This window comes from Sceloporus occidentalis, unplaced genomic scaffold (assembly GCF_023333645.1).
Source record: "Sceloporus occidentalis isolate IW3139 unplaced genomic scaffold, rSceOcc1.0.p SCAF_64, whole genome shotgun sequence".
Taxonomy (NCBI): Eukaryota; Metazoa; Chordata; class Lepidosauria; order Squamata; family Phrynosomatidae; genus Sceloporus; species Sceloporus occidentalis.
In genome coordinates, this window is record NW_028317044.1 from 3,456,670 (window position 1) to 3,470,400 (window position 13,731).

The 13,731-nt window shown below is 44.2% G+C and overlaps 1 protein-coding gene across 1 annotated transcript in view; it reads right to left on the reverse strand.

The window, feature by feature from the left end:
• The window catches only part of LOC149287133 (myb-binding protein 1A-like protein), a 55,654-nt gene that overhangs the window by 40,140 nt on the left and 1,783 nt on the right, over positions 1-13,731 (reverse strand). The window contains exons 2-12 of the mRNA XM_089493528.1: positions 13,571-13,669; positions 10,865-10,948; positions 10,439-10,513; positions 10,018-10,125; positions 8,285-8,475; positions 6,724-6,891; positions 6,154-6,271; positions 4,462-4,751; positions 2,773-2,889; positions 1,709-1,834; positions 1,208-1,414 (exon numbers count right to left, since the gene is read on the reverse strand). Of these exons, the coding sequence (XP_089349654.1) occupies positions 1,208-1,414; positions 1,709-1,834; positions 2,773-2,889; positions 4,462-4,751; positions 6,154-6,271; positions 6,724-6,891; positions 8,285-8,475; positions 10,018-10,125; positions 10,439-10,513; positions 10,865-10,948; positions 13,571-13,669 (1,583 nt within the window). The remainder of the gene's footprint in view (positions 1-1,207; positions 1,415-1,708; positions 1,835-2,772; positions 2,890-4,461; positions 4,752-6,153; positions 6,272-6,723; positions 6,892-8,284; positions 8,476-10,017; positions 10,126-10,438; positions 10,514-10,864; positions 10,949-13,570; positions 13,670-13,731) is intronic.

The window sequence follows — 13,731 nt, forward strand, 5'->3', positions numbered from 1 at the left end:
GTCGAATGACAACAATATTGGAGGAAATGCAACAGAACATATAAAAACAGCAATGGGAGAAGGAGAGATAGAACTAGAAAGGGTAGAGGGCACCCACTCTCATTTCTGGGTTCATGCCAACATGGATGTTTTAAAACATCCCCAGAAATTCATGTTGTAGCCACTCATATAAGTCAACAGAAAAATCCAGGTATAGGACCCGGCATCAGTGCATCCACAACCCTCTCCCCATCCAAAAACAAGAGGCCTAAATGGAAAAACACCACAAAATGGACAGGGCAACAGAACTGAAAGCAGACTTCTAGGATGATACTTGTGGCTGGCTTTGGGGCCAAAATATTGCCCTAGACCAGGGTAGGCAAAGACCATACATGGCCCCAAGGATGGTCCTGCGGCCCTCGACACTTCTAGAATGGTCAGAGCAACTATTTTCTGGCCAAAAGAGTGTAAACTGCTGTTCCTAGAAACCTCCAGGTGCAACATAACACCTTTTAAATAGAATGGAAGGCCTCCTTGCATTGTTTAACATCAAATACATTTGTCCCTCCATATACGCAAGGGTTAGGAGCACAAGACCCCCGTGAATATGAAAAAAACACAAATAACAAAAACACCATGTTTTTACCTAAGAGGATATCCCTCTAGGAATCTCTAGGTCCTCCAGGAAAACTCTGTGGTCAACGTCCGACAGACACTGACCACAGAACTGCGCTGGAGGAGCTACAAAGGCCTAGTAGAGTATTCTCTCTAGGGATGTCTAGGTCCTCCAGTGCAACTCTGTGGTCAACATCCAACAGACACTGACCACAGAACTGCGCTGGAGGAGCTACACAGGCCTAGTATTCTTTAGGAATCTCTAGGTCTTTCAGGGCAACTTTTAGTTAAAGTTGACCATAGAGTTGCACTGGAGGACCTAGAGATTTCTAGAGAAAGAACATATTAATCAAATCTGTGAATAATCAAATCCACAAATTTCAAAATCCCAAATATGGAGGGATGAGTGTATACTCATTTTTAAGAACCTGAAGGCGTTCTGCAGCCACTTAAGGTCTTTCACTTAATTTTATCTCATTTTTGAGTAGCCCCAGGAGTGTCCCATGGCATAAAAACAGACCATGGACCTGCTGCAGTTTCCCATTCGCTCCTCAGTCCTCAAAATGATCCCATTCCTGTCTTCCATGGTTGGGACCCAGCAAGTGGCTCTTACCGGTCCCAGGCAAAATGCTCCTCCTCGCTGAACGGGGCCACCGCTTCAACATGCTTCTTGTCCGAAAGGAGAGTGTTGGCATACTGGACAGCCAGGTAGATCCATGGCTCCCCATTGGCAGTCAAGCCATGGAGATGCTTCTTGCGCATTTCTTCTGCCTCAACCGATTCCCCCAGGGCAGGCATTGTGTTCAGGTGCTGAAGCAAACTGAGGAGTAAGTTGCAGACAGGAAGAGAGATGTAATACAGCTGGACTGTAAAATGTAGACAAATTAGTCCTTCCCCACTACCAGGAATGCATCTGTTCTAGGTTCTGTCCAGCCACTCCCAACAAGGAATATCGTACTTCTCCACCACCGCCATTTTATTACTACTGCAATAACCATAATCTATATGGGAATCAACCTGGGCATCATCGCCACTCTTGGACTCAACAGACAGCTATGGACAAGATGCTTTAGCCTAGCCACCAAGCCAGTTAGTAAGACAGCAAAGCCGATACCTGAAAAATGAGTCCGCTGTAACCGTGCGAGATGGCCCACTCAGTGGCACTGATGGGATAGCTGCTGTCTCTGATATCTTGGAGGTTGGTTTCTTGGTCTTGAAAAATGCATGGAAGAAGCAGAACCTGGAAGAGCAAGGCAGAGACGTCTTAATACAGGTTGCTAAAGAAATGGGCCTTGCCCAGACACTGACAACTCTAGACCTAGAGAGAATCCCTGGGCCAGCGTAAGCAACATCTAGGGGACACATCCACTTGGAGATATGCTCCAACCATAAGCAACATCTAGGGGACACATCCACTTGGAGATATGCTCCAAGCGTAAGCCACATCTAGGGGACACATCCACTTGGAGATATGCTCCAAGCATAAGCAACATCTAGGGGACACATCCACTTGGAGATATGCTCCAAGCGTAAGCCACATCTAGGGGACACAACCACTTGGAGATATGCTCCAAACATCTAGGGGACACATCCACTTGGAGATATGCTCCAAGCGTAAGCAACATCTAGGGGACACATCCACTTGGAGATATGCTCCAAGCGTAAGCCACATCTAGGGGACACATCCACTTGGAGATATGCTCCAAGCATAAGCAACATCTAGGGGACACATCCACTTGCCAAAGTTACTGCTGTAGCCATCACAGGATGTTTCCTTTAATAATCTGGTTATAAGAACCATGTAACTTCCCTGTTGGGGCCCTGATGGCACAGTGGTTAAATGCCACAATGTTGTGAGTTCGATCCCAAGCTTCCAAGCTTGACTCAGCCTTCCATCCTTTCGCAGACCAGTAAAATTAGTGCCCAGCTTGTTGGGGGCAATTGCTTACAGACTGTAAACCACTTACTTTGATTTCTATTAAGATCGTAAGAGTCATTTATTGCTGTCACAGAGAAGCCAGGCCCAATGAGCAGATGCTGGATAATATAATGGCTTGTAGGTGACTATACATTTCCTTTTGACTATACAGAGTGCAGCATTTGGTATAAGGGACATCAGCTACTTAATACTCAGGACGTAGAAGGTGGAAGTCATGACTGATATCTTGTTCTTCTTACCTGGCAATGTCAGCCACAAACTCTTCTTCCCTCTTTATCTGTGGATTTTCGGCTATCCCAACCAGACGGGCTATGAGCCATTTCCTGAGCCGTGTCACACAGTGCTCCGTCAATTCACTGTACCAACAGAAAACAATGAATATTCAAAACACAGAGACACCCACCTTGCATCTTGTAGGAATTACATACACATTGGGAACATCTCTTTCCTATACTGGGATGAGAAAAGTGAGGCCCTGCAGATTTTATTACAATTCTCAGCAACCCTAGCAAGGACAGCCAATAGTCAGGAATACTGGGAGTTGCAGTTTGGCAATATCTAGATAGCGCACAATTCCTACCCCAAGTCTATATAAGGAAATCATGGTCCAACACCCTTGTTTCACAGCAACAGGATTCCACACAACACCACACTTCTCCAGTCTCATGCTCAAAAGGGCTGATGCAGCGAATGTAAGGTTTGGATTGGGAAGAGCAGGGATGAGGAGCATAGGTCCTTTGCAAATGCTGTTGGACTATAATTCTGGTCCTATTGGCTGTGATGGCTGGGGCTAATGGGAGCTGTAGTCCAACAACCTTCCGAGCAGGGCTTAAAAGTAATGCAGTTACCTATGTGCTGGTAACTTTTAAAAAAAGTAAATAGGATGTAACAAAATTACATTTCAAAAGCAACACAGTAAGTAGTCCTTAAGACTGAAGTGTGGCTTTGGCGCCGCTTCCAGCCTCTTAGGATGCATGCAGCATTGAAACAGCATACCTCCAAAGTGACCTGAAGCAGCTTTATTTTGGCCTGTCTGTTCAGGCCCAAAGTCAACAATTAAGATGGGAACGGTTAAAACTTGAAATCCTCTCCTCTTAGCTTTCCATCACAGAGGTCTTCTTGTTGTTGTTGCTTTAAATAAGAGCAAACTAAGAGCAAATAAGAGCTATGCTTCCAGGGTACAATTCTGAACCATATACACAATACTGTACACTACTCTGAACACAGAAGGAAGAACAGAAGAAAAAGTATTAAAAAGGAGATCATCACCCACTGTCTGTTGCTGAGGCCAAATGGGTAGCAATTCATTCTTTTGCATTTGCAATGTGGGTTTGAATCCTGGGATCTTATGCTCTTTGAGGAAGAGTGCAGCTCAGGGGGAGAGGAACTCCCTATATGTAGAAGGTCTTACGTTCAACCCTACAGTATATCCAGATGGGAGTGTAAAAGACTAATCTGAAACCCTGGAAATGTCTTGCCTGTAGACAAGGAATGGACAAACTACAAGAGTCCAGGGACCAACTTTAAACAGAGGCTGGATGGCCATCTGTCGGGGATGCTTTGATGGAGATATCCTGCATGCCAGAATGGGGTTGGACTGGATGGCCCTTGTGGTCTCTTCCAACTCTATGTTTCTATGATTCCAACTCTATGATTCTATGATTCATAAAAACAAAAATCATATATCCCATCTCATTCAAACCTTCCTTGTACCTTCCTTATACTGATTCATATCTAAGTTCTCTTTTCTAGCTTACGTTTTAATCTATCAAATTAAATGCCCTGTCCTTAAATCTACCTTTAAATATGGTATATAGAAATTAACTCTGGTGCATAAGCCCAACAGATATGGCCAGGAACCCAGCAAAAACCTTGGAAGAACTACAGATCTGATAATATCCAAACTCCACATCCCAAGTGAGACTCGCCTGTTCTTTTTCTTCTCATTCTGCTGCTGCCGCTTAGTAGCAAACTCCACGCAGCAGTCTAGGTCCGGAGTGAGAAACATGCTCTTGAGCCAGCTGATGTAGTTTAGCAGCGCGTCAGGAAGCAAATGCCTCACCACTTTCCAGAAGCTGGGTACGACGGGATAGCCGTGGTTGGTGAGGGTGGAGAAGCCGATCATGACTGCCAGCTGCTTCTTGGGGTCGCTGCATCCCTCCAGGAATGAGCCAACCAAGGCTTCCATCTCCGGGGCAAACTTAAATCTGTTGGGGAGCTGAAACACAGAGGCAACAGAAGAGCAGCTATAACTCAGTGACAGAGTACCTGCTTTGCATGAGAACATCCCTATAACGCCCTATAGATAATTTATACAATATATAATACACTCGTCCCTCCATATTCACTAGGGTTAGGGACCCAAGACCCCCTTGAATACGGAAAAACCACAAATAACAAAAACGCCATGTTTTTATCTAAGAGGACACTTCTCTAGGAATCTCTAAGTCCTCCAGTGCCACTCTGTTTTCAACATCCCACAGACACTGACCATAGAGTTGCGATGGAGGAGCTACAAATACCTAGTAAGTATTCTCTCTAGGAATCTCTAGGTGCAAGTTTTAGTTAAAGTTGACCCTAGAGTTACACTGGAGGACCTAGAGATTCCTAGAGAGAACATATTAATCAAATCCGTGAATAATCAAATCCGCAAATATCAAAGCCACAAATATGGAGGGATGAGTGTCTATATAATACTCTCAGACTATGGAATTTTCACTCTAAGAATGTTAGGGATGCTCCCCTTCTTACTCTCCTTTCACCAACCAGTGAAAGGGTAATTTAAGAGCTATTTTGTATATAATAATAATAATAATAATAATAATAATAATAATAAGGCATTCAGGTCAGTTCTTAAAAGCCTGTTGGTATGGCAAAGTGTGTATGTGTGTGTATATATATATACCACTTTCCCATACCAACTTTCCCATACCAACAGGCATTTAAGAACTGACCTGAATGCCTAATCTACTAATTTCAGGCAAGAGTAGATGGAAATAATTGTGGTTCCAACCCTGAGTTGCAACAAATCATGCCAGAGAGCATTTGTCCATCATGCCAGCCATGCCCAGAGGCCTCCCAAAATCAGGCACAACCTGCTGCCCAAATTGTGGGTTGTTGATTGGTTTTGTTTTAAAGCCAGAATCATCCCAAACTCACTTCCATCTGTGGACCCATGGTCACATATTCTCCCATTCTATATGCAAAAAACACATACAGTGGTCCCTCCACATTCGCTGGGGTTAAGGTTGAAGGACCCCTGTGAATGTGGAAAAGCCACAAATAAAAAAACACTATGCTTTTTACCTAAGAAACCACCTTTCTAGAAATCTCCAGGTCCTCCAGCGTAGCTCTATGGTCAACATTGCTAGAAGTTGTTCACAGAATCATGCTGGAGGACCTACAAAAGCCTAGAGAAGTGGTTATCTCTAGGAATGTATAAGGTTCTCCAGCACAGATCTATGGTCAACTTCCAGCAGAATTGCATTGGAGGATTTAGAGATTCCTAGAGAGAACATATTAATCAAAACCGCAGCAATCAAATCTGCAAAAGTCAAAGTTGCAAATACGGAAGGCCAACAGTATATGGCGCATCTGCCATAGATCTTGTAGTCGCCTACCTTAGCTGAAACAACATGGATCCCATAGTGACGCATAACCTCCCCCTGAAGAATCGTCTTTAGCTGGCTGAGAGACAAGAGTGGGAAAGCACTGCCCAGCAAACGATAGCACATATAACTAGGAAAGAACAAAAGGCAGAGGTGTTTTAAAAGGTCTTCTTCAAGCTAAACATACTCCAGCTCCCTAAGTCATCCTTCATACGGCTTGAAATGTTGCCAGACCTTTCAAGCTTCTGGAGCTGTGGTACCCAGAACTGGACATAGTATTCCAGGGAAGGTCTGACTGAGCAAAGCTACTTCCCTTGATCTGGACGTTATGCTCCTGTTGATGCAGCCCAGAACTGCATTGGCTTTTTTGGCTGCTGCATTACGCTGTTGCCTCATGTTTAGCTTCTGGTTCTCTATTTGTCACATGTATTGCTTTCAATTCAGGTGTCACCCATTCTGCATTTGTGCATTTCACTTTTTTTGCCTAGATGCACTAATCCCTGCTGAAATTCATTTTGTCAGCTTTGAATTTCACAGCAGAGAGAGAGAGCGCATAACAAAGAATTAGGCTTTCCAACCAACCTGCAGGGTCCGGTATTATCTGTGAGCAACCCTTTCTCTACAGCTTCTTCCCAAAACAGCTCAAAGGTGCCTTCCTTCAGAGAAACCTTCATCAAGTCCAAGCCAACAGTTGGAAGAACCCGATCCTTCCTTTCAGTCTTTGCAGCCATCTTCAAAACCTCCACCAACCTAGAGAGAAGAACAAAATGAAGAATACATTCTTACCCTCATTTTTCAGGTCACCTCTACTGTCTTTGGAAAAGAAAAAAGTAGTAAGGATCACAGCCAAGGGAAACAGAAACATGGGAATGTACCTGTACTGCAGAAAAAGAAAAAGGTTAGAGGTTGGCTATGAGACCAAATAAGTTAAAGCCATGCCAAAGAAACAGTATTCTGATTCAAGGGGAAAAAATTAAAGTTATTAAGCTCTTAGAGGCGCTTAAAAATAGATGTTATTAAGCTGCACGGAACAATTCAGCTCAGTTGTTTCACATGATCATGGATTTGCTGCAATGTGGTCCAGAAGAGAACGTAAGCCACTCAAAACAGCTTGCTGCAAAGAATTTGCGCACCATGTTGCAGATAAATTAGCTCAGATTCACTCTCACTTAGATGCCTGAGCTGAGAGTTCATTTGGACGTAACCATGGCTCTTGCTTGTCCAGTGTTGATGGATACTTTTCAATTACTGGACCATCAGAAAGGAAAGGTGTCTCTATTTCAGCCACTCATGTGTACAATTTTGCAGTATTTCACATTTCGGAATTCCAGATAAGGGAGACCCAACCTGTATAAACCACACAGTGTATGTTTGCTGTGGTGCCAAACTGCCCATGTTCACTTGTGACATCTGGACCGACACTGTGTTGTTAAATAAACCGCTATCTTCAATTCAACATGCCTCTGCTGTTGAATTCAAAACTGGACAAATTCCACTTTCAAGTGACACCACCACATGCTGTTGTGCCCTTTTACAAACAGCAAAGGGTGTGTGCGCGCGCCATTATTCACCACAAACACCACCACTCCATATGACCATTTCTGACACAACCAGAAGTTGTGAAGTCAAAGGCTTTCATGGCTGGCATCCATAGTTTTTTGTGGGTTTTTCGGGCTTTGTGGCCATGTTCTAGAAGAGTTTGTTCCTGACATTTCTCCAGCATCTGTGGCTGCCATCTTCAGAGAATCTCTGAAGATGCCAGGGACAGATGCTGGCAAAACGTCAGGAACAAACTCTTCTAGAACATGGCCACATAGCCTGAGAAATCCACAACACACTTCTGGTTGTGTTTCTGAATAATTTTCCTAGGTTTGGGAGCTTAAAGGGGGGCTGGGGAAGGTTCTGGATGCAAACCCACTGCTTTTTAGCTTTTTCCAGCTAAACGCAAACCCCATGTTTTCATAAAACATTGGCGGCATTCCGAGGGTTCAGGAGCCACAAAATAAGGTCTCTTGGGTCACCCTTTTCTCACCGCTGTTCTAATGGAAACAAAACAAAACAGCCTGGAATCTGCTGGTTTCTGCCACCATCACAATAACTGAAAAGTGACCTGCGTTTACGTCTGAGTCCCTGGCCAACCTACCGAGGAATATTCTCCTCTGTGACAACAGCAGATGTACCTAAGAGCACCTTCAGTTTCTCTGGCCGGAGAACTCTTGGAAACCTCTGGATGCCCACCAACAAGAGGTAGAGCTGCCCTGGGGTGCTGAAGGCCTCTGTCAGGTCATCTTCCAGGATGCTGAAGAGGACCTCTTCAAACACAGCTTCTGGAATCTAAGAACACCAGAGAGAAGTCAGCTATGATCTGGTATTGAATTCATTTTATTAAAGCACTTCTGTTCCAGACCAAGGGGTTTGGAGGGGTTGAGGGCATAAAAAGCAGCATTGGGGGAATGAATGGAGCCATAGGGTTACACTTTGCCAACCACTAGTTCAGCAGAACAAACACTCTTCAAATGATAAATGTCAACTGATATGAGTCAGTTTGGGGAAGAAAGCTGGGATATAACTCTATTATTACTATTACACTCATCCATCCACATTCTCTGGAGTCAGGGGCACAGGACCCCCGTGAATGTGGAAAAACCACAAATAACAAAAACACCATGTTTTTACCTGAGAGAACACCTCTCTAGGAATCTCTAGTTCCTCCAATGCAACTCTGTGGTCAACATCTGCCAGACATTGACCATAGAATTGCACCGGAGGAGCTACAAAGGCCTAGTGGAGTGGTCTCTCTAGGAATCCCTAGGTCCTTCAGTGTGACCTTTGGCTAAGGTTGACCATAGAGTTACACTGGAGGACCTAGATATTCCTAGAGAGAACAAATTAATAAAATCCATGAATAATCAAATCCGCAAAAGTGGAGGGACGAGTGTACTATTATTAGTATCTTACTTTATATCCTTGCTTCATCGAATGATAGAACCGTAGAGTTGGAAGAGACCCCAAGGGCCATCCACTCCAACCCCTTTCTGCCATGCAGGAACTCTCAATCAAAGCATCCCCTACAGATGGCCATCCAGCCTCTGTTTAAAGACCTCCAAGGAAGGAGACTCCACTACACTCCAAGGAAGGAGTGTGTTTCCACTGTTTAACTGCTTACGACAGTTAAAACAAACATAGCTAAAAATTCACAGCATACGGAAGTTTAATATATAAACTATCAAAAATTAAAACCAGTTAAAAACATGAGACAATAAATAGGCAATTCAATACATTAAGCCTCTTCTCCCTAAGCTATTGGTGTTCAAAAGCTTGCTATAGCAAAGAGGTCTTCTCCTGCTTGTGGAAAGACAGTAAGGAAAGTGCCACATAAACTATCTAGGAAGGGATTTCCAGAAATTGGGGACTACCACTGAGAAGGCCGTCTCATGTTCTCACAGATATGCCAGTGAGGATGGCGATACAGAGAGAAATGTGTCTCCCAAAGACGTCAGAACCAGAACAGACTCAATAGTTACTAGTTACTCCCCAGGTTAGCAATCTGGCAGCAGCATAAACAAATACTAGAATGGACTACAAAGCTAAGGCCTATTACAGACGGCCAAAATAAAGCTGCTTCGGGTCTCTTTGGAGGTATGCTATTTAAATGATGCATGGGTCCTAAGAGTTCGGAGGTCGCGCCAAAGCCACACTCCATTCCTAAGCGCTGGAGGGCAGCTTTGGTGCAGCTTCCGGATTCTTAGGATGCATGCATCATTTAAACAGCATGCCTCCAAAGAGACCCAAAGCAGCTTTATTTTGGCAGTCTGGAACAGGCCTAAGTATGTTTTTAAGAGGCCTCTTTTTGCAATATTCTTGTCGTCTACCTACCTCAGTGACAATGTCAGCCAGCGTCTTCCGAGGGAGATCTTTCAGGTGGGCATGATGCTCCGAAAGGCTCTGGAGGACTTGGACACACTCCAGGAGGGCCTTTGACTCCTAAGATGTTCAAGAGAAATATATGAGGATACAGAGCTCAGTAGGAGCCAAAAAGCTGAGGAAAAAGGCATGCTTTAGTAGGAGGGCCAAAATCCTACATTTCCTCAAACAGAATTATGCAGGAGGCATCTGCCAAAAGACAGACCTAAGCTGCTACCATCAATAGCAACAAACAGGAGGAGAAAGTGGCCACCCTGAGCCATTCAATTCATCACCACCTGTCTCTTGAGAATCCTCAGAGCTTACACATCACACCATTCAAGTTTTGGGAAGGGGTGACAGACCTAAACATTACAGCTGCATTGAGCTTTACCTTTGCAAGACGTCCAGACTGGAAAAGAGCCAGTACTCCAAAAAAGTTTCCAAACAGAGCATTTCTAAAGAGCTTCTGAAATGACAAGGGGGGAAAAAACATCAGTTACAAACTGGGCAAGACAACAACATCCTGTGAAAGACTCCCAGATTGCAAATACAGTCCTTTAAGGGGAGAGTGACCCCCTCTAGGACCGGCTGACTTATCCTTATACCTGGGTTAGTGGGTCTGACAGGAGCTGAAAGCAAGATTGCACCGGACATTGCTAATAAAGGGAAAGACAGACTGGTATTGACTGTTTGGCTGTGCTGGGTACAAGCTCAGGACCAGTTTGGAGATGAGCTGCACGCCTGCTTTCACCCTACAAATCCTGTAGTTTATCCCAATCGTGAAATGTCAAACCCAAATCACACCTCCTCATCTTACCTTCTTCACTTTGGAAAGGTTGTATTTCTCCTTTATTTGTTCCAGGGCTGTGAGGAGGGGAATCTCCTCAAACGCTTGCAATACCTAGCGGGAAAGACACAAAGGAAGAGGAGACACATAACCAGACTGACACCAGAGGATGCAATAATCTCCATTTATCTATGTAGCCTGGAAGGAAGCAACTACACAGTGAAAATCTAATCCAGTGATGGATAAGCCCTGGAGTCAATTCCCTACTCCAAGACCCATCCCTCACCTGAAAACTGAAACCAGAAATGGTCTGAAGACGACTTAAATCCCAGCAAGGGAATCCACAAAGGACATGGAGCTGCAAATATGAATGTGAGGGCTATGCGAGGCCCACAAGCATGTAGTGTTTATGCTTGCTCTAGTGCAAGTCCTGAACCTTTCTCACCAAAATGAATGCAACCTTCTATTCAGCCTTTATTAGTCTCAGCTGCATCTCCACCCGGTTTGCCAGCACCTTTGCAGCCAACAACTACCCACTGCCATCTCATTGCTTTGCTCACTAGTTCCAGCACCTGCTTCTTGCTCTTGCTTTTATCGTCCAAGCCCTGCACATCCTTACCTTGATGGTTCTAGCTCCGATATCTCAAGACTTCAGAGCTGGCCCAAGTCATTTTGCTGCCCGAGATGCAGAGCATAGCACGGCTTTTCCTTGAAAGACGTAGTAAAATGATACCCAGATGCAGCCAAGTTATTTTTACACCCAAAGCCAAGAACAGCGCCAATGTGTCTATCCATCTCTTTGGCAATAAAAAGGTGGTGATACCAAAACAAGGACTAACCATTTGTTTTGTTTTCACAACACACAATCTACTAGCTCAGGCAGCAACCGCCATGCTGCAATCTGGGATACTGGGAACTTCAATCCTAACATCTCCAAGCTCTGCTTTTGGGATGACCTGGGTCTCCTTTTGCCATCCTTCTAAGGTAGGTTTTCTGCTTTTAATAGTGTGTCCAAATGCACTGGTATAACTGGAGTGAGGCTTTTGTCGTTGTGTCCCTTCAAGTCATTTCTGACTTATGGCAATCCTAAGAAGAACCAACCACAGGGTTTTGAGGTTTGTTCTTGCCTTCCTCTGAGGCTGAGAGTGTGTGACTTCCCCAAGATCACCTAGTGGATTTCATGGCTAAGGGTTTTTGACCCCTGGAATCCCCAAGAGGCATGGAAATGCCATCCACACTACCCAGAGAGCATTTAGGGGCATTTCTTTATCCCTGTGGGCCACAAAAGCAGCCCTAAGGGGCTGGGGTTTACCCACCTTTGCTCTAAGGGACCTCACAGAAAGCTTAAGGTATATAGGAGAAGCTGTAATATGGGTGGTCCCATATTCCTAGTCCCATGGTCATCCAGTGAGTGTTACGAATGAGATGTTCACATCTCTCCTGTCCTAGTACAAGAGTCTTTCAAAGGACCAGCTCCAGGCTTGAAGTAGCCTTTGGTGCCCCACTTGGGACTCCTGGTTTTGCAGCTCAGCCTCATAGCCTCAGCCAGAAATCCTGTTCATTCAACATATTACACAACTCCCATAATCCCCAGCCAGTGGGTAGTGGTCTTGCTATGAATTATACCTCTCAGAATCACAGAGTTGGAAGAGACTACAAGAGCCATCCAGTCCAACCCCATTCTGCCATGCAGGAACTCTCAATCAATAATTGACAGATGGCCATCCATTATATAAAACACATAAAATAAAATGCAGATAATAGCATTTTATACATACTAGTCGTTTTCTAGGACATGATTGTAACCCTACAAAATAACAACGTTCTTCGTTCTTGATAAAATAAAACTTATTTCTTCCTTCTGACTCTTAACCTATAATTCTTTTTACTTTCCGTTGTTGCTTATGTCATCCTATCAACACCGTTCTATAAGTTGCAAAAGGTCCTCAGTGGATCTGCCTATTAAAAACTAGAAAGTGTCAAGGGAGAAAGTAGAAACAAAATAAAGGAAAAGGCAAATAGAAAGTAAAACACTGTTCTTATGCTGAGTTTGAGGTTGTCTTATATATATGACAGTTTCCCATTTCATTGCAAAGCACTGTATTATCAGACCTTGCCCAATATTATTCCACAATATTTTATCACAGGTAGCCATACTTTTTTCTACTTCACTTAATGATTTATTATTCAAGCTACAAACAGCCTCTGCTTAAAACCCTCCAAAGGAGACTCCACCAAAATCTCAGAGGAAGGAGTGTGTTTCACTGTCCAACAGCCCTTACTCTCAGGAAGTTCCTCCTGATGTTGAGGTGGAATCTCTTTTCCTAGAGCTTGCATCCATTGTTCCAGCTCCTATTCTTGGGCCCTATTCTCTGTGTAAGGGATTCTAGAAAGTGTAGTGTGTCCCCCGCCCCTCCGAATGTTAACATTTCCAAAAGCAAAACTCTTAGGTCCAAAACACACTGAGGAAGTAATCCAGCTTCAGACAGCTTTAACTTCGCTGGTTCTGTGCTAGGCAAATCCTGAGAACTGTATTTTATTGTGAGCTCTCTCTGACAGAGGCGGCTAAATATCTCACAAAACTACAGTTCCCAGAATTCCCCTGCACTGAGCCAGGGCAGATAAAGCAGTCTCAAACTGGATTACTTCTGCAGTGTGTTTTGGGTCTGAGATTTCTGCTTTTAGAGCTTTCAATTTTGGACCTTATATGTATACGTCGCTGCTGTTAACACTCACTTGTGCCAATGCCAGGCTGAACGCAGGGCGGGAGGCCTCTCGAGTCGCTCCCAAGCCGACGACCAGGCGCTTCAGTGTGTATTTCAACAGGTCTTCGTCCTAAAATTAATAATTAAGATATTAAAGCCAGGAGAAATGCTTCCTTCTTTGCCTCAGTTCCT